The sequence below is a fragment of the Oryctolagus cuniculus genome, chromosome 4 (genome assembly GCF_051225735.1).
Source record: "Oryctolagus cuniculus isolate XC-2025 breed Fujian yellow rabbit chromosome 4, ASM5122573v1, whole genome shotgun sequence".
Taxonomy (NCBI): domain Eukaryota; kingdom Metazoa; phylum Chordata; class Mammalia; order Lagomorpha; family Leporidae; genus Oryctolagus; species Oryctolagus cuniculus.
In genome coordinates, this window is record NC_142870.1 from 64540700 (window position 1) to 64560156 (window position 19457).

General features: G+C 40.2%; 2 protein-coding genes and 1 pseudogene across 2 annotated transcripts in view; 1 reads left to right on the forward strand and 2 right to left on the reverse strand.

Moving 5' to 3' along the window:
- Positions 1-3714, reverse strand: part of GUCA1C (guanylate cyclase activator 1C) — a 44312-nt gene extending 40598 nt beyond the window's left edge. The window contains 1 exon segment of the mRNA XM_089331389.1: positions 3555-3714. Within this exon segment, the coding sequence (XP_089187515.1) occupies positions 3555-3714 (160 nt within the window).
- Positions 3715-9489: 5775 nt separating this feature from the next.
- LOC149126998 (rab GDP dissociation inhibitor beta pseudogene) lies at positions 9490-10466 on the forward strand (annotated as a pseudogene).
- Positions 10467-13592: 3126 nt separating this feature from the next.
- MORC1 (MORC family CW-type zinc finger 1) overlaps positions 13593-19457 on the reverse strand; it is a 218496-nt gene continuing 212631 nt past the window's right edge. The window contains exons 26-27 of the mRNA XM_089330742.1: positions 17025-17219; positions 13593-14409 (exon numbers count right to left, since the gene is read on the reverse strand). Of these exons, the coding sequence (XP_089186868.1) occupies positions 14278-14409; positions 17025-17219 (327 nt within the window). The 3' untranslated portion in view covers positions 13593-14277. The remainder of the gene's footprint in view (positions 14410-17024; positions 17220-19457) is intronic.

Below are 19457 nucleotides of genomic sequence, written 5' to 3' on the forward strand. Positions count from 1 at the left end.
TATGTATTCTCCATTGACCTTCCATTGACGGAAACTCAAGACTTCATATCTTGACTGTTGTCAATAGTGTTGCAATGAACATGAAATGAAACACTCTGATTTCATTTCCTTTGGATATAAACTCAGTAGGAGATACTAGAATCACATATGGTAGTTCTTTTTTCAGTTTCTAAAGGAATCATCATACAGCTTTGCATAATAGCTGTACTTAGATTTACACTGTGTACAAAGGTTCCATTTTCTTCAAATCCTCAACAATCAGTAGTACTAACTGAATTCCAAAGAAAAACCTACCAGGTGCGTGATCAACCAAAGCAATTGTTATAAATTTTATGGTATAAATTGCAGGATTAATTTACTTTTCCTTTAAATACTACTATAATAGGCCTGAGTAAAAGCTAAATCCAGATAAGAAATGTCAAATTAAATACAGGTCAAATCTTATTAGTACTGGGATGGACATCTGGCCTAGCAGTTAAGATGCCCACATCTCACATCAGAGTTTGTAGGATTCTATTCCAGGCTCCTGCTCCCGACTCCAGCTTCCTGCTTATCCAGATCCTGACAGCCAGTGGCATGGACCAAATAATTGGCCTCCTGCAAGTCCCCATTGTGGGTATTTTAGGAATTAACCACTGCATGGAGTCTCTGTCTCTGTCTCTCTTGCCCCACTTCTCTCCCTCCATCTCCCCCCTCGTAAAACTGTCTCCACCTCTCAAATAAATAAAGCGCAGCTTTAAAATCTAATTAGTAACCAGAAAGCTCTGAAATGTGAGTTTCAGGTAGAAGAGATAGAAAAACAATAAAAAATACACAACAAAAGCACATATTTTCAGGATTTTTAATATTAGGCGATTTAGCCCCCCAAATTTCAATAGATCATGGATGTCTCATGGCATTATATAAAATACAACAACTGGGGATCATAATAATGCCTCTGATATATTAAGAAAAATGTTTGCCATCCCTCTGAGGAGGCAAACAAGCAGGGAAGGCATTTTAGAATCCTTTCCATCCAGAATATTTAGAAGACAGCTGCAGAGGCATTCCATTGAAATAGTAAATTGTCAGCAATCCTGACTACTGGTAGTTTCATTGATTCATCTAATTAAATCTGAGTACACAGCTTTTTTTTGTTCTCCTATGCATAACTGCGTATCATTTCTTAGCATCACCTGATACTGAGCAATCCTTACTCTTCTCATTTAACAACCTGATTTGTGTGGAGATCCTGATAGCTTTTGTGGCATTTGCCATTATTGCTTAGCTCATTTGCTTCCTAAGCAAACAAAATCTCTGTGACATACCATGAATACCAGCAGAACTTCCATGCCACTTAAATGAAGCTCCTGAGATAGGCCTGGGCATTCCTGGGACAAACACCACAAGGGCTCTTAGACCAACAGCATCCCCTTCCCCCCTACCCAGATGTCTGTTTGAACATTGTCTGCCCCTGCTGCTGCATAGGGGGCTTCATTTTGACAGCAGATACTCATTTCCACCCAGTCCTCCTTTTCACAAGTTCTTGGTCTTGCATATGAACCACTGACACACATGGTGTATTCCACAAACCCTGAGCTAAGAACAAAACTGCTGGCATGGGAGAGTACCCATTGTACTCGATGTCTCATCTTCAAATCTCTCAGAAGTACTGTGGGAGCGGCTGGTCAAGAAATTGAGCTGCTTGCAGCAGGCACAGTGGAACAGTAGCAGCCACACAAACAGCAAAGCAGAGAGAAACAAGATTCAGAGCCAACAGATACATTCGTAGGCAGAGGCAAATAGAGGCAACAGTCCACACACTGAAAGTACCTGCAGAATCTGCTTCATTTTCCCACAAGTCTGTATGCTCCTTGGAGGCAAAGCTCCTTTGCTTGCAACTACACTAAGGAAAATTTATGGAGAAAACACTGTCAAGTTAAACAAGCCATGCTTAACCCACATTTGATAACAAAATACTAAAGATAATAATGTCCTAAAAGAAGTTTGTTCTTGGTATTGCTGCAAGATTAAAGTAGCTATTAATTTGCACAGCTTTAATTTTCCTCATTTCCTTACTGCTGCCTGGTTTTAAGTCACCTATTTTTGGCTTTTTTTTTTTTTAAGCACAAAAGGTTCTGCTTAATTCCAAATGTCCTAATGACAGCCACTTATTTTTAATTTGATTGACTGGTCCTTCTTTCTCCTCTATTATCCTTCCTCTAGACTTCTGAATTCATCTATTTTTTCAACTTTTATTTAATAAATTTCCAAAGTACGACTTTTGAATTGTAGCGACTTTTCCCCCCATAACCTCCCTCCCACCTGCAACCATCCCATCTCCCAGTCCCTCTCCCATCCCATTCTGAAGTCATCTATTTTCCTAGTAGTAGTACTCAAAGTTCCTCCTTTTTTTCTATTCTGTTCAGCATCGACACATTTTGAAATATACAAGTCTACCAGAAAAATAACTGAAAATCAAAAGGAAAAGACTTGAGCCTATTATTTCAGGTTGTTCCTTTTTTCCCTTGTTTCTTCTAGTCCATAGTCTTTCCTGATTTTTGTATTTTTCAACAAATGAAAGTAAATATGTTGCAATTCTGAAGGAATCAGTTAAGACAACAGTTGAGTAGAAATCTTTCTTTTTAAAGATTTATTTATTCATTTGAAAGGCAGAATTACAAAGAGAGAGGGGGAGAGACAGAAAGAAAGATCTTCTACCTGCCGGTTCATTTCCCCACATGGCTGAAAAGGCCAGGGCTGGGCCAAGCTTAAGCCAGGAGCCAGAAGCTCCTTCCAAGCATCCCACATGGGAGCAGGTACCCAAATACCCAGGATGTCCTCTCCTGCTTTCCTAAGCACATTAGTAGAGAGCTGGTCCAGAAGCAGAGCAGGCAGAACACGAACTGGGGCTCATATGGGATGCATAGGTGGAGGCTTGACCCACTATGTCACAATGCTATCCCCCAAATAACAATCTTTAGAAACTAAAATTTATCTGAATGTAAAACCCTAAATTGGCTTGGTTTTCCCCAAACTAAACTGGGCAAATACAGAGCAAAAAGAAATAAAGCATTCTAACTTTTGAGTCAGACAACATGTTGGCTAATTTATATTGATCTTATCTGTCAATCTAGATGCAATCACACTTTTAAAAAAGCAGATTCCTGTAATTTGCTTTTTTATAAAATGTCACCAATGCATTAAATACTCTGGAAACAGCCTCTGTAAATCAATCTGCACTTATTAGATTTATTTAAACGATAGCATTAGAATTCCATGCCGAGATTTAATTTGGTTTTAGAATAAATCCCTACATGCAGAACATTTCCAACAGTGGAGAGGCTCATTCCTAATTATTTTCATGCCGTCAGTGGTAAATGTGTTTAATGACTCACTTACCTACTAGCTGTGGGTTGTCTGAAGTCTTCTCCGTTCAGTGGATAGACGCATTTTACCTGAGGCTATTTTATACATGGAAAAAAAAAAAGGAGACATGCAGAACCATGCGAAATGAAAAGCAAAGTCTTACTTGGTCATGTCAAAGGTATTTTAAACTTGATCAACATGTTTACTGGCTTTTTGGTTCAGATCTTGCAGACGCAAAAGTGTCTTAAATTCATGCAGAGTTTGCAAGGTGACTGGATATTCTATCATAAGTGCTCTGTACCAAACAAAAGTCTCTTGAGTAGGAATTGCTGTCTGACCACCAGCTACAGGGTCTCTGCTCCTCATCGTGAGTCAGTCTCCAGCCTTTGCTGGGTGTTTTCACGTGAATTCTTCCTGTATTTAGTCCTTTATACTTCACTAGAACTTGAGACTGATGTATGTCCTTGGAAAGCTACCCTAACCCTCTTGCAGCTACATGCTAAATACGAATAGAAAGCCAGTGAGATTAACTCAACTGTAGAGTTTTAAGACTGAGGCCACTTACCATTAACTGATAGTATTGTGCTTCCAGACGTCCAGAGGTACAGTTTTCCATAAAGGGCAGAGGCAGTATTTTGGAGAGGGTAATCCTTGCCCTATCATTGGCCATACATTTTGCCTACATTATTCATAACACAGTGGTGCAAGTGGAACAAATTCGGAACTGCAATTAGGAAGCCTGGGTTCTAGGCTTTGTTTTTACCACTTACTGACTATATCAAGAAATTACTTAGATCTTCAAGTCTCAGTTTCCCCATCTGCAACATAATAATACTTGTGGTTTTCGTACATGAGTACAGTGAATATAAATTTATATGAAGTACACTTTTAAATAGAAAAGTTAAACATTTAGTATAGTGACAAATTAAAAAGAAACATGTATAAAGAGAAGAAAATCAGTAGAGATAATCAAGACGATAAGTAGAAGAGTTATAGACACAGAAGTCAGTAAAGTGTGTGGTCTGTGGATAAATACACTGGGATGTCTTTGGACATTGTTCATCATTTTCCTTTTTTTTGGTTCTGTTTCTTTTATAAAAGAGATTTGTTGATTTGAAAGGCACAGTTACACACACATACACACAGAACAGAGAATGAGAGAGAGAGAGAGAGAGAGAGAGAGAGATCTTCCATCCACTGGTTCACTCCCCCAAATGTCTCTAAAGGCCAGGACTGGATTAGGTTCCAGATGGGAACCAATAACTCCATCCAGATTTCCCACATGGATGGCAAGGGCCCAAGAAACTGAGCCATCTTCTTATGCCTTCCCAGGTGCATTAGGAGGGAGCTGGATCTGAAGTGGAGCACCCAGGACTCACTGGTGCCCATATACAGGAGGCTGATGTCACAGGAGGCAACTTAACCCACTGTGCCAAAAGACCAACAACCCTTGCTTCTGGCTTTTCTATCTCTAAAGTCTACCTATTCATGCTTTCTGTTTTCTAGTTTTATCTTACTAATTTTGTCCAAACAAATCCCCAGTTGCCAATGAAATTGCAAACCATGTCAGTGAAATTAAGTGCATCCATGGTCCAGCAATTGAAATGAATTGCTCTGTGTGTTCTTCAAGCCATCTTGCTAACAACCATACTTAGAAGTAGATATCCCTATGTTGAAATACTAATCCTAAATTCTAGTTTCTTCTCCTAACTTCACATTATTTTTTCTCCAGTTCCCATTTTGGCTAATTCATATGTTCAGTCTCTGCCTTAGTACCTGCTCCTTTGTCCTAACTGATTTCCTACTTAGAACCCCAGGTTTCCAATAACTGAAGTCATCAGAACTTGAATATCCTGCTTTGAAAGGAAATGGGGGCGGTCATGGTGGAAATGAGTGATTTTGTTTCAAGCACAGCCATGTAGAATTTCAGCAGGACATTTCTGTTTCACACTTGAAGTAACAAATTTGAGTAAGGTCACAGAACTTGAAACTTGACCATTTGGAAATACTACTTGATACCACTAGAGTGGATAAGACTTCTGTGCAGAGTAAAAAGAATAACAATGGGATACTGTGCAGTAAGTCCTAGGGATTATTCAGTTAGGGACTGTAGGAAATATCCCATCACAATCTTCAAAAAGGGTTCTTTGAGGAAAGTCCCTCTTTAGAGTCTTTGTAAATGCCTGCCAGAAAGATGCTCAGAGATGTTGACTGACCTTAATCATCAACTTTTGAAAAACCATGCTTGTTTATTTGTTTGAAAGGTGAAGAGATCTTTTATCCATTGGTCCATTCCCTCAATGATCACAACAGTTCAGGCTGGGCCAGGCTAAAGCCAGTAGACAGTAACTCAGTCTAGGTCTCCCATGTGGGTGGCAGGGACAAAAGAACTTGAGCCATAGCTTGCTTCTTCCCAGGTTGTTCATTAACAGGAATCTGGAATTGGAAGCAGAGCTGGAACCTGAACCCAGGCACTCCAATATGGAATTTGGGCATGTCAAATGCCACCTTAACCACTAAGCCAAACACCTGCCCATCTTCAATTTTTAGATTAAAGGAAAAGTATATAGTGATGCTGAAAGAGGTAGATAATGAACATCCCCAGCAGAAGGACAACTTTGGATGGATGAGAAACACAGGACTAGAAATTCAGAATCTGTGACTCTTCATGTGAGTTATGCATATGTTGTGAATTGTGTTGTGCATGTAATTTACTAATAATTACATCCTGATGCAGAAAATGACTTTAAAACTATTTGTGGTAGGGCCCATGCTGTGGCATAGTGCGCTAAGCTTTTGCCTGTTGTGCCGGCATCCTGTTTGGGCACTGCATCTAATCACAGCTGCTTCTCTTCTGATCCAGCTCTCTGCTATGGCCTCAGAAAGCAGTAGAAAATGGCTGAAGCGTTTGGGCCCCTGCACCCATGTGGGAGGAAGCTCCTGGCTTGTGGCTTCTGCACCCAGCTCTGGCTGTTGTGGCCATTTGGGGAGTGAACCAGTGGATGGAAGACCTTCATCTCTCTCTCTAACTCTTCCTCTTAAATAAATAAATTCTTTAAAACAAACTATTTGTGGCAAAAGAATTCTTATTTTGAATACAACACAGTTGTTTAAAAATTATGAGTCGATGTTTACATTACCCAGTCAAAAGAGAATGGAGAAAAGTCACTTATGACAGGTCAAATAATAAATCAAACTAATTTAACTATAAATGTAGAAGGTGTAGATACGTAGAAGAAAATCTTTGAATGGTACTATAAAGCACCAATTAAAACTTGAACATGTAGAAAGGCATATCTTGGAGGCTGGCACTGTGATATAATAGGTTAAGCCTCTTCCTGCGGCCCCAGTATCCCATATGGGCACCAGTTAGGGTCCTGGCTGCTTGTTTTCCAATATAGCTCCCTCCTTGATGGCCTGGAAAAGCAGTGGGAGATGGCCCAAGTCCTTGGCCCCTGCACTCACGTGGAAGACCTGGAAGAAGCTCCTGGCTCCTGGCTTTGGATCAGCCCATCTCTGGCTGTTGAAGCCATTTGGGGAGTGAACCAGTGAGTGGATAGAAGACCTCTCTTTCTGTCTCTCTCTTTTCTGTAGCTCTGCCTCTCAAGTAAATAAGGAAGAAAGGAAGAAAGGAAGAAAGGGAAAGAAAGAAAAGAAAAGAAAAGAAAAGAAAAGAAAAGAAAAGAAAGAAAGAAAGAAAGAAAGAAAGAAAGAAAGAGGAAGGAGGGAGGGAGGGAGGGAGGAAGGAAGGGAGGAAGGAAGGAAGGAAAGAAGGACAGAAGGAAGAAAGAACAGGAAACACAGGCATTTCTTGGTCTTGGGTAGGAAAACACAGTTATCAAAAATTGCCTCACAATTCTAGTTCCTCTCATTTGTTTCTTATACCAAAATAAATACTAAATGGATCAAAAATGTTTAAATGTAATCAATGTAATTGTTAAATCATTATAACAAAATAAGGTAAAATCATTTTAGAATTTTTCTCATGGGTGCCAGCACTGTGGCACAATGGGTGAAGCCACCACCTGCGATGCCAGAATGCCATGTGGGACAAGTTCCAGTCCTGGCTGATCAACTTTTGATCCAATTCTGATCCAGCTCCCTGTAAATGTACATGGGAAAGCAGGTGATGATGGCCTAAGTACCTGGGCCCCTGCACCCACTGGGAGACCCAGAAGAAGCTTTTGGCATCTAGTTTTGGACCAGCCCAGCTCCAGCCATTGTGGTCATTTGGGGAGAGAAACAGTGGATGGAAGATCTCTCTCTCTCTCTCTCTCTCTCTCTCTCTCTCTCTCTGTGTCTCTCTGTCTCTCTCTGCTTTCCAAATGAATAATTTTTAAAAAACCAAAAATTTTATCATGGGAAAATTCCCTATGACTACAAAAGGATGGCAAAAGGATATTAAACCAAACTATGGTGGGCCCAGCCATTTTGCTCTTTTTTACCCTTTTTGGCCATTGCAGACCCTTGCTGCCTTGCACTTCTGGGGCACGTGGCCTTCGGGCAACCCGCACCATGATTTCTGGGCTGCTTCACTTCCAATCCAGCTCTCTGCAATGGCCTGGAAAAGCAATAGAAGATGGCCGATGTCTTTAGGCCCCTGCACCCATGTGGGAGATTCCGAAGAAGCTCCTGGCTCCTGGCTTCAGATTGACGCAGCTCCAGCTGTTGCATCCATCTGGGGAGTGAACCAGCGAATGGAAGACCTCTCTCTCTCTCTGCCTCTCCTTCCCTGTGTATCTCTAACTAAAGAAGGAAGGAAGGAAGGAAGGAAGGAAGGAAGGAAGGAAGGAAGGAAGGAAGGAAGGAAGGAAGGAAGGAAAAAGCAAGCATAGTGGCGCAGCAAGTTAAGTCACTTCTAGGGTGCCTACATCCCATACGGAAGTGCCAGTCTGTGTCTCAACTACTCCACTTCTGGCCCAGCTCTCTGCTAATGTGCCTGGAAAGAAGCAGATGATGGCTTAAGCATGTGAGTTCCTGCCACCCACATGGGTCTTTCAAATAACTAAGAAGATACATCTTTTTTTTTTTTAAAACAAGGGAGTGGTTAAATAGTCTGTATGTTGTAACTGCAGAGTTGAGGCTACTTACATTCAAGGTGACTACTGATAAGTGACAACTTGGCCCTTCCATTTTTCTGTACATATTGCTATTGTTTACTTTGAATTTCCTTTGTTCTTTTACTGGGAGAATCTACCTTCACCTTCTTTCATAGTGAAGACCATGGTTCTTTGTTTCTGTGTGTAGTCCATCCTTAAGCATCTTTTTTAAGGCTAGATGAAGTGGTGACAAATTCTTTCAATTTCTGTTTGCTATGGAAGGTCTTTATGTCACCATTATAGGATTACTTAGAAGTAACCAGAAGCAAATCCACAAATTAAAGAAATCAATATATCACACGAATGAACATTTTCCCCATGAAATTGAGATTTTAAAGAGAAATTAAAATGAAATATTGGAAATGAGTAATTTAATAGATCAAACAAAAAATGCAGTGGAAAGCCTTAACAACAGACTCAGTGAGCCAGAAAAAGAATATCTGAGTTAGAAGACAAATCTCTGGAAATTGCACAGACCAAAAAAAAAAAAAAAAAAGAAGAAGAAGAAATAAGAAAACTAAAAAACAGTGTTGAAGATTTATGGAATACTATCAAATGATCCAACATATGGGTCTTGGGAATTCCTGAAGGCATGGAGAAACAGAATGGGTTATAAGGCCTTTTTAGTGAAATAATTACAGGAAACTTCCCTAATTTGGAGAAAGTAAGGGATGTCCACATACAGGAAACACACAGAACTCCTCATAGACATGACAAGAGAAGATCTTAACCATGACACATTGTAGTCAAACCCTCCACAGTAAAACATAAAGAAAAGAGTCTAAAATGTGCAAAAGAGAAATGCCAGATTAATTTCAGAGGATCTCCAATTATACTCATAGCGGACTTCTCGTCAAAAACCCTACAGGTAAGAAAGAATGGGGAGATATATTTCAAGTCTTAAGAGAAAAACTGGCCATACCCCGTCTGCCCAGGCAAGGTCGCCGCCCTCCGCTCCCTCCCCTCTGCACCCTCTCCCCCTCCCTTGCCCACTCTTCTCTTCCCCTTTGAGGTGGTGGCTGGGCTTGCCTTCCTCCTCAGTTCCATTTTTTTTCTAGCCTCCCGCCTTCCCTTTTCCCTTAACCTGACAGCGGTCTGAGCTCCTCTCCACCTCCTTAGAGTGGCCGCAAGGTCTTTTAGCTTTTCTCCTTTCTCGAGTCGTTCGCCTCGCCCTACCCCGCCATGAATGAGGAGTACGATATGATCGTGCTGGGCACCGGCCTGACGGAATGCATCTTGTCGGGTATCATGTCAGTGAATGGAAAGAAAGTTCTTCACATGGATCAAAACCCATACTATGGAGGAGAAAGTGCATCTATAACACCTCTGGAAGATTTACACAAAAGATTTAAAATACCAGGATCACCACCATCATCAATGGGGAGAGGAAGAGACTGGAATGTTGACTTAATTCCCAAGTTCCTTATGGCTAATAGTCATCTGGTTAAGATGCCGCTTTATACAGAAGTCCCTCGTTTTCTGGATTTTAAAGTGACAGAAGGAAGCTTTGTCTATAAAGGAGGAAAAATCTACAAGGTTCCTTCCACTGAAGCAGAAGCCCTTGCATCTAGCTTAATGGGACTATTTGAAAAACGTCACTTCAGAAAATTCCTGGTGTATGTTGCCAACTTTGATGAAAACGATGCTAGAACTTTTGAAGGTGTTGATCCCAAGAAGACTGCAATGCGAGATGTGTATAAGAAATTTGATTTGGGCCAAGATGTTATCGATTTTACAGGTCATGTTCTTGCACTCTACAGAACTGATGACTACTTAGATCAACCATGTTGTGAAACCATTAATAGAATTAAACTTTACAGTGAGTCTCTGGCGCGATATGGCAAAAGCCCATACCTTTATCCACTCTATGGCCTTGGAGAACTCCCACAAGGATTTGCTAGGCTAAGTGCTATTTATGGTGGTACCTACATGCTGAATAAACCTATCGAAGAAATCATTGTGCAGAATGGGAAGGTGGTTGGTGTAAAATCTGAAGGAGAGATATATTTATTTGTTTGAAAGGTAGAGTCACAGAGAGAGACTCTTCCATCCACTGGTTCACTCCCCAAATGGCTACAATGGCTGGGGCTAGGCCAGCTGAAGCCAGGAGCCAAGAACTTCTTCCATGTCGCTCTTGTGGGTGCAGGGGCCCAAGCACTTGGTGCATTCTCCCCTACTTTCTCAAGTTCATCAGCAGGGAGCTGGATCAGAAGTGGAGTAGCTGGGACTTGAATCCCATATGGGGTTCTGGCATTAGCAGGCAACAACTTAACCCACTAGGCCACAGTGTTGGCCCCACTACCTATCCTTTCAGTGTAATAGTGGTTTAGGAAATATGGTTACTTTTTTTTAGTGGTTTATTTAGTTCATGGGTTCCCTACTTGTTTATTTTAATTTTATTGAAAAGTTTCTTATCTGCTGGTTGATTCCCAAATGCTCACAATAGGTCGGGCCAAACCCAGGAGCCAGAACTCAATCTTGGTCTCCCACATGGGTGGCAAGGATCCAACCAATTGAGCTACCACCTGCTGCTTCCTAAGATGTGCATTAGGAACTGGAATTGGCAGCAGAGACAGGACTTGAACCTAGGTGCTCTGATGTGAGAGCAGGGGCATCCAAGTGGGATCTGAACCACCAGATGAAATGCCCACCCTCAATCACTCACTTTTCTAACAGGGCATGCACATAAGAGAACCCTTATGTACATACCATTTCATTTAGTTCTGACATCAGTTCCTTGTGGTTAGGTAGAGCCAGGATTTGAACCCTGATTTGCCCAGTTCTAAATAGTCTGAATACCATGTACCAGTTTCCCTAATAGGATTTTGAATTCATGTTCTCTGTTCAATGAGAATATATAGGAATAGATGTGAGATGACAAAGGGGACAGCATCTTTTGCAAACTGTTATGAAAAGAAGTGCATGTTATGCTGCCACTGTGGCTCTAAGGTACAGCATCTTCACAAGCTGGCCTGTCGCAAATGTAGCTACTCTGCCAAGCACAAGAAAAGTATGTAATTGGAGTGCCAAGGCTAAAAGACAAACCACTGTGACAGGTAGAATGCGGCCCCTAAAATGCCTATTCTGCAGATTCAGCCACAGATGGATTCCTTGACAGAACCACCCCCCGCCCAGACAGAAGAGGGCAGCTGTTGCACTATCTAGTCCATCTTAAGAATTTCAGAAATTTCAACAATCAATCACACAATAAATGTTCTGGTTTTTAAATGTGAAAAAAAAATATATATATATAGGGATTGATGACAAAGCTATTTTCAGTACTCTAGAGTTTTATCTATAGTTTTTATATTAAATTACGAAGATACTATTTTCAGAGGTGAATTGCATTAGTGCACTGTATATAAACACTGAAAATACATAAAGTATACATAAAATTTACCATCTTAAACACTTAAGCGGGGACTGACACTGTAGTATAGTAGTCTAAGCCTCCACCTGCAGCACTGGGATCCTATGTGGGTGCTGGTTTATGTCCCCCTGCTCTTCTTATCCAGCTTCTGTTATGGCCTGGGAAAACGGAGGATGGCCCAAGTGCTTGGGGCCCTGCACCCACATGGGAGACCCAGAAGCAGCTCCTGGTGCCTTGCTCCAGCTGTTGCATTCACTTCGGGAGTGAATCAGCAGATGGAAGACCTTTCTGTCTGTCTTTCCCTCTCTAACTCTACTTCTCAAATAAATAAAATATAAAAAAAAACCAAACAATTTTTAAGTGAGTCACTGATTTTAAATTCATTCACAGATGTTTTTGTATAATTATCACCACAACCCAGATCTATAACTTTTTTTTTTTTTTAAATTATTTATTTGAAAGACAGAATTAAGGATCTTTTCATTCACTGGTTCACTACTCAGATGGCTGCAACAGTTGAGGCTGGGCCAGGCTGACGCCAGGGGCCAAAGCTTATTCTGGGTCTCCCTTGTGGGTGCTGGGACCATTCTTTGCTGCTTTCCCAGGCACGTTAGCAGGGAGCTGGATTGGAAGTTGAAGAGTCAGAACTCCAACCGGCACCTGTACAGCATGCAGGCACTTCAGACCGCAGTTTAACTTGATGATCCACAGTGCTCCCCTACAACTCTTTTCACCTTGTAGAACTGAAACTCTGTACCCATTAAACAGTAAATATTCATGATAAAATCTATGATTATGACTGTTAAGTATTAACAGGTAAGTGGAATCATATACTATTTGGTTTTGAATGGTTTATTTCACTTACTGTAATGCATTTAAGGTTTTACCTGTGTTGTAGCATGTGTCCTGTTTAAGGCTAAAATAATATAAGGAGAATTCATAAACTTCATGGGATTAAGAAAAAGCTATGAATGGATTTTGAAATTTTTGGGCCAAACCAAATTCAGCTGTTAATCCCTTTTCCCATAAACACTTTGAAGTACATTTGTATTCCATTGTGTGGATATATACTATTTTTTCTTATTTATCTATCATTAGAATATCTGGGTTGCTTCCACATTTTAGCTATTATAATACTGCTGTGAATGGGTGTGTAAATAAATCTCAAGATCCTGCTAAAAAAATGAGAGAGAGAGAGAGAGAGAGAGAGAACTGTCAACCCAGAATACTGAACCCTACAAAACTCTCCTTTATATTACCTCGTATACACTAATGGTATTGGGAATGGTAATTAAGTGGTTGAATAAAGGAATGGGATGGGGTTGGTCCTGTGGTGTAGCAGGTAAAGCTACCGCCTGCAATGCCAGCATCCCATATGGGCACTGGTTCAACTCTTGGCTGCTCCACTTCCAATCCAGCTCTCTGCTATGGACTGGGAAAGCAGTAGAGTATGGCCTAAGTCCTTGGGCCCCTGCACCTTTGTGAGAAGACCAGGAGGAAGTTCCTGGTTCCAGGCATCGTATCGGCACAGCTCTGGCCATTGCAGCCAATTGGGGAGTGAACCAGAGGATGGAAGACCCTCGCTATAGTGGATGGAAGACCTCTCTCTCTCTCTCTCTGCCTCTCCTTCTCTCTGTGTATAACTCTGACTTTCAAATAAAGAAATAAATCTTTTTTTAATAAAAGAATGGGATGAAGAGTTTTGCTATATTTTGTTGCACATGTTCCACTGGTGTGTGTGCATTACATGAATTAAAATTCCACAATTCCACAAGTGCATTTTAAAGGTTTTATTGCTTTTACACAACCTTACAGGCATTTTTAAACAAATAAAACAGTTATTAAGGAAAGCATAAAACACATTCTTTATCTATGTGTAAATGTAAAACACAGCTCTTATATATGTGTAGTTTGTACACATAGTATACTGAAGAGGTTTATTCTTTTCCTATAATAATAAAAGTATGATATAAACAATTTCTCAGGAGTGTTGGAGGTATTTATATTCTCTGCCTCACTGGTTGCTGGCTGCAGTGGAGAAAGGGTACAACATCTCTCTTTTTCAACATACACTTCAAGAGGAGGAGATTCTATATTCCTTTAAGTATTTATTTTGGAAACTACTGTGTTCAAGTTTTTACAACCATGTAAGTAAAACCTAAATTTGAACTTAAGTGAATTTTCATTTTTCTTAATAGCTGACACAGGAATTATAGAATTCTGGAGATTATTTCTGACAGAACAGGAAGAGTCAGGAAACAAGCTTGGGATATATATATAACAATCATAAATGAGCCATCATTTTGAAAGTACACAATTTTCTTAGTGTTCCACAGGACAAACTTTACAATAACACCAATAATGAAAAAAGGTTATTTTTTGAAAAGAATGTTCCAATTTTCTTAGCATCATTTAAAAAGGAATTATGTTTTCTAACTTAACTTGAGAAGACCTTCCCTTTTATTCTAAAGTAGAACTATATCCCTTACCTACGGTAACTTTATTGAAAGTGCTACAGGAAAGGAGATTGTCTTCTTTAAGCAACGCTTCTACGTAGGTGTCAATCTGCTCCAGGTCACCTGATGGACAACCCTGGAAAAAAGAAGCAACAGTCACACCAGTGAAAGAAGCTACAGTTCTCAATGCTGTAATCTGTGCCACCTCCTGCATCTTCCCTACAATTTATGGGGCAGCAACACCAGCCTTGCGTTTGCACCTTTCCTCATCTCATCTCATCTCATTTTGTGCTCGCAAGCAGGCAGGACTTTGGATCATTTTTCCTTCTTCAGTGGAGGTTAGCACAACTGGTGTCCCCCCCTGCCTTTTTTTTTTTTAATTTCCTTTAGTTACTGATCAGGACATAAGATTCTTTCCCCTCAATTTTATCATCCTCTATTAGTGTCTCTAGCCTCTGATTTTTAAAATTCATCAATTGTTAGCCTTTTCAGCAAACAGACAATTTTGACTTCTCTTTTTCTCTTCTTCCACTTTTGCATCTTTCCCCACAACCTCTGGCTCACTGCCCTGATCTCTGTCTCCATCTTTTCCTTCTCTCTTTCCCCTCAACTCCCTCCCTGGGCTCCTTGATACATGGACAGATCCTTGGGACATACGCTGCCTCCTAACTCATCAAAATCTCATTCCCCAAGACCCAACTCTGTAACTGAGCCTACAGGTAAGACAATTTTTAGGAAAGATTGCAGAAGCAACCCCAGCTTTATTACTGCTCCCACTAAGTGTCCAGCACCATTATGTTCCTGGTCTTTCCTTCCATCCTCTGGTTCCATTTGATGTGCTTCCCTCCTTCTTCCCTAGATTTGCTTAGTCATCTACCAAGGATGAACTGAAATGAGTCCCAGTTTTATGCCTGGGATCCTGTTCCTGCAAATGGGTTGTAATACCAACATGTAACTCAATTTCCAAACATCACTGACCCTGAGAAGTGTCCTGTGACCCTTCCTGACACTAACAGCTTCTTGGCCTATGAGGTTATAGTCCAATCTTGTGCTACAATTCTCCACCTGGCAGACTGGACTTCCTCCTGGCATTTTAGGTGGGTTCCATGCCCAGTTTCTTTATGTGCCTTTCCTATTCCATCAGCTGTGGGTCTACCTCATCTTGATTCTCTGCTCTATTCTTCTGTAGCTGCTCTGGCAATGACAGTCAGTAAATATGAAAAGTTCAAGTAGAGAGGTGAGAGCAGTGTATGTGGACAGGAGCCCTTTGATTACCTCTCCAATGACACTAGGCAAAATGGTTCATGCTCATTCTCTGTTGACCAAGTCCTTCACCTCCCTACCAAACACTGAATAAAACAAAGTAAATTAATATAATTACCCTAGCTACTCAGGGGGAAACCTTATAAAGCAAGCAATTAATGAATTTAGTAAATGGTTATTTTTCCTTTCCTCTTTCTAGCAAATACACATTTTTTGTTGGAAGATCCAGCACTTTTCCAGTTATTTTTTGCTTGTCAGAAAATGCTATTCAGATTTTATAATATAGTTTCTTTGCTTTTTTTCTAGTTTATTGTTAGTGAAACAACTGTCACTGTGAACTTGTACCAGTCTCCACCTCAGATCTGACACAGCCACAAGCACCAGAAAGCGCTCCACTCAAATCCCACTCTCACAGCAACAAACAAACTCAGAGTGACTGAAGCAGTGTTGTTTACAGGAGCACAAATACAAGTGCAAATTATAGTTAGCGTTATTCATCCTTTTTATTTCAATACTGTAGCTTTTTAATTGTTGGCCTAGGTCACCAAAGGGGACATTAAGTAAAAATATTTTCTGCATTTCCTTTTGTACTTAATATGAAAAGAATTCTAGATAAATAAAAACATGTATAATTGGTTTGAAGGGTGAGTGGGCTTCCATCTTAAAATGTTGACAACTGGGACTGAACCTTAAGTAGCATGGTTTCAAAGTCCATGCTCATCACCTTCTATACTGATGTATAGCGAGATTCCTTGTACCACCTCCAAACCCTTTACAGGCAACGGAACCCACTGGTCAATCCTCCAGGCTTTCTGCAGGTGACTCAATTCCTGTTCCATCACCTTGCATGGCCCAGTGAGGTCCTGTGTTCTGTCCCAGCATTCAAGGTCTATAATTACAGGATGCCACATATTCCACGTGCTCACTGTTCTGGCTTGGATTACTCTATTTGTTTATAACCTCCACACGAAAAAGATTTCAGGTTTGTACTTCATCCAATATTTCTATGTGCTATCATAGTAGTTGAGCCCTTCCTCGTTAGCTTAATCTATCACAGAAGCTCAATTTTTATGCTTTATAATATGCAGATGAAGCTGATGGCAATCTGTACTTATACAATGTTTAGCCTACAAGGTTAGAAGAGTATATTTTTATTTATTTATTATTTATTCATTTTTGCTGAAAAAAATGTAAAAAAAGAATTCCCATTGGACTATAGCACTAAGAACATATGAGGGTAAACATCCTACACCAAGCACAGAGATTCTGATTTACTTAAGATAAAGAAGAAAATCAATTTCTAAAACATTCTAATGTATATGTTATAAATTCATCAGTGATTCCCAAAGGATTATAAGTAGAGAAAGAGCTGGGTTAAGTGACTTGTCTGGGGCCCGTTAGTGCATGAAAATGGTAGAGAAGGAAGCTAGCTTAGTGCTTTTTTCACAGACTATATTCCCACTACTCAAATAAAATTTCCTCACTCACCAGCTGAAGTTTCTGCAATAGTGCTGCCAGTCGCACACGGAGATTCTCCAGTTTATCCTCAGTAGTTTTCCTTTTTTCTTCACATTGCCCCAGAGCGATTTCGTTAAGTACCCCTCTTCTATTTGCTTCATAGATAATGGATTGCAATTTTCTCTTTATTTTTTTTTCATATTGGACCATATAAACATTCTGGATCTGGGAATTTTATTAAAAACAGTTTTAGTATATTTTTGAAAATTATGTTTCTCCTTAATATCATAAGACAATTTAATATTCCAACTCTGCATATATGTACAAAATGCTGCCTCTGTTAAGTGCCATTGGGAGGTCTAAATTCGAATTATATTAATGCCCTCAAGGAACATATGCTCTGATGAAAGAGAGAAGAAGAGGAAAGATGTACAATATTCTAGTCATTATAACATAAGGATGAGTGCTGTGTTCCACCATGAGCCTAGAAGCTTTTGCTTTGAAATGAAGAAGGAACCTCATAAAGGTGAAATTTGTTCTCTCACTGGTGATATCAGATTATCCAAAGGACAAAGGAGGCAGGTGCCATGGCTCTCCACAGTAACAGTAAATAGTAGCCAATGACAGAATTGTCAGTCTGTGGGGCTGTCTTAGCAGATAATACAGTATTATTAGAACTCAAGTCTGTAGTTATCTAAAATGCACAAAAGCTATAGGAAGAGGAATTCCAGCTCCCATCACTCTTCTTGGGTTCCTTGTCTTGAAGAAAAGAGTACAGTCACACATTTGACTCAGGAGTATTGGCTGCTTTCCAAAGTTTTATGTTGTGCCAGAGGCACCCATGAAGTAGGAAGAGGTAATGAAGAGGCCAAATGCTTCCATTTCAGATGATGTTAAACTGCTTGTATCAACATTTTGGAAGGGTCTGAAGATATTCAGAGACAACCTTACTCAGCAAACCCCATTCTGACAAACACTTGAATGATTCTGTACTAAGGAGATTTCTATGCTCTACTATGAACTGGTTGCATCTGTCCTTCAAGGCCTCCCATACCTTCCTCTACCACATTCACTAGTAGGTTTAGACCCTTCCCAGACACTGTTCATCTCCCTTCTGTTACCCTCTCTTGGTCCCATGACTTCCTGCTCTTTCTTTTTTAAACAACCAATCAAATCCCCCAACATATATGAATTTCTGTCCAATGAACATTAACTAACACTTCTCAAATCCAAGGCACTGAATTTGATTATAGATGATGCAAAGATATATAAAATAGTGTGCTTTCAAGAACATCCTAGGCTACAGGATGAAACAATACAGGTGTGCAAAGGACAAAGGACATTGTGCTCCTGAGTAAGGGTCAGATATTATTAGAGTTGAGAGAGTGTGTGGATTCTCCATTGCATGAAAGACTTTCAAGTCTTGGCTCACAGGATTTGACTTGGAACTTATATTAGTAACTTATTCTCTGATTATGTGCATTTTTCATATATGGTTAATTGAAAGGAGTAGTTAGGAGCAGGGACCCAAAAAATATTCTATATCATCAAACATGAGCTGCATAACATGTGTGTGTGTGTGTGTGTGTGTGTGTGTGTTGCTATAGTAGTAGTAGTAGAAGGAGCAGTAGTAGTATCATCGCTGTTGTCATGTGGTAAATGTGAGAGCTATTGTGAGATGCATTGATTGCTATTTAAAGAAATCTCAGATTGTTCACAGTCTTAAGCTGCTGGGAAGTTTGTGTGAGGCAGAATTATCTTCTGAAATCCCTAATCTGGATCTGCCCACTCTTCCCTTATTTCCTGAATGCTAAGCCTCATTCTCCCAGGATTATATCACAGCGCCATGCTCTTGCTGCTTGCTGCTTTCTCTGTTCAGTAGGAGCCATATCAAATCTGCATAAGGCTCATTGCTTGCCTCAGGTCTCTGTCTTAACATTACCTTCCTTAAAAGAATAAATTACCTTCCTCAATACTTTTGGCCTTTTATCTGAAATAGACTCTCTTTTCTCACCCCCCTCCCTGCACACATCACTGTTTATTTTCTGGCCCTGCACAATTATTTTATGGCACATAATATTACCCTCATCTATTAATGTGTTTATCATCATCATTATGCAACTCTACATTACACTCTATTTATGTGGCTGTTATCGTTCTCTCCCTTTAAAGTGTGACTTCCATGTACAAAAGGATTTGGATATCTTTACTCCATATTTCCAAGGCCTGGCACACAGTTAACACTCTACACAAGGAAGTCAGGACAGCAGAGAAGCAGCACTTAGAGCAAAGTAACTAGTAGCCAATGACAGATGGTTAGGGAGAGATGAACAAAGGAATTTCAAACACATGGGACAATCATATAGACTGCATTCAGATGTCTCAGCGGGGAATTCACTTTGGAACAACTTCAATTCAACCTACAAGAAGCTGATGACTTACAATTAAGGCAACTGCCACCTT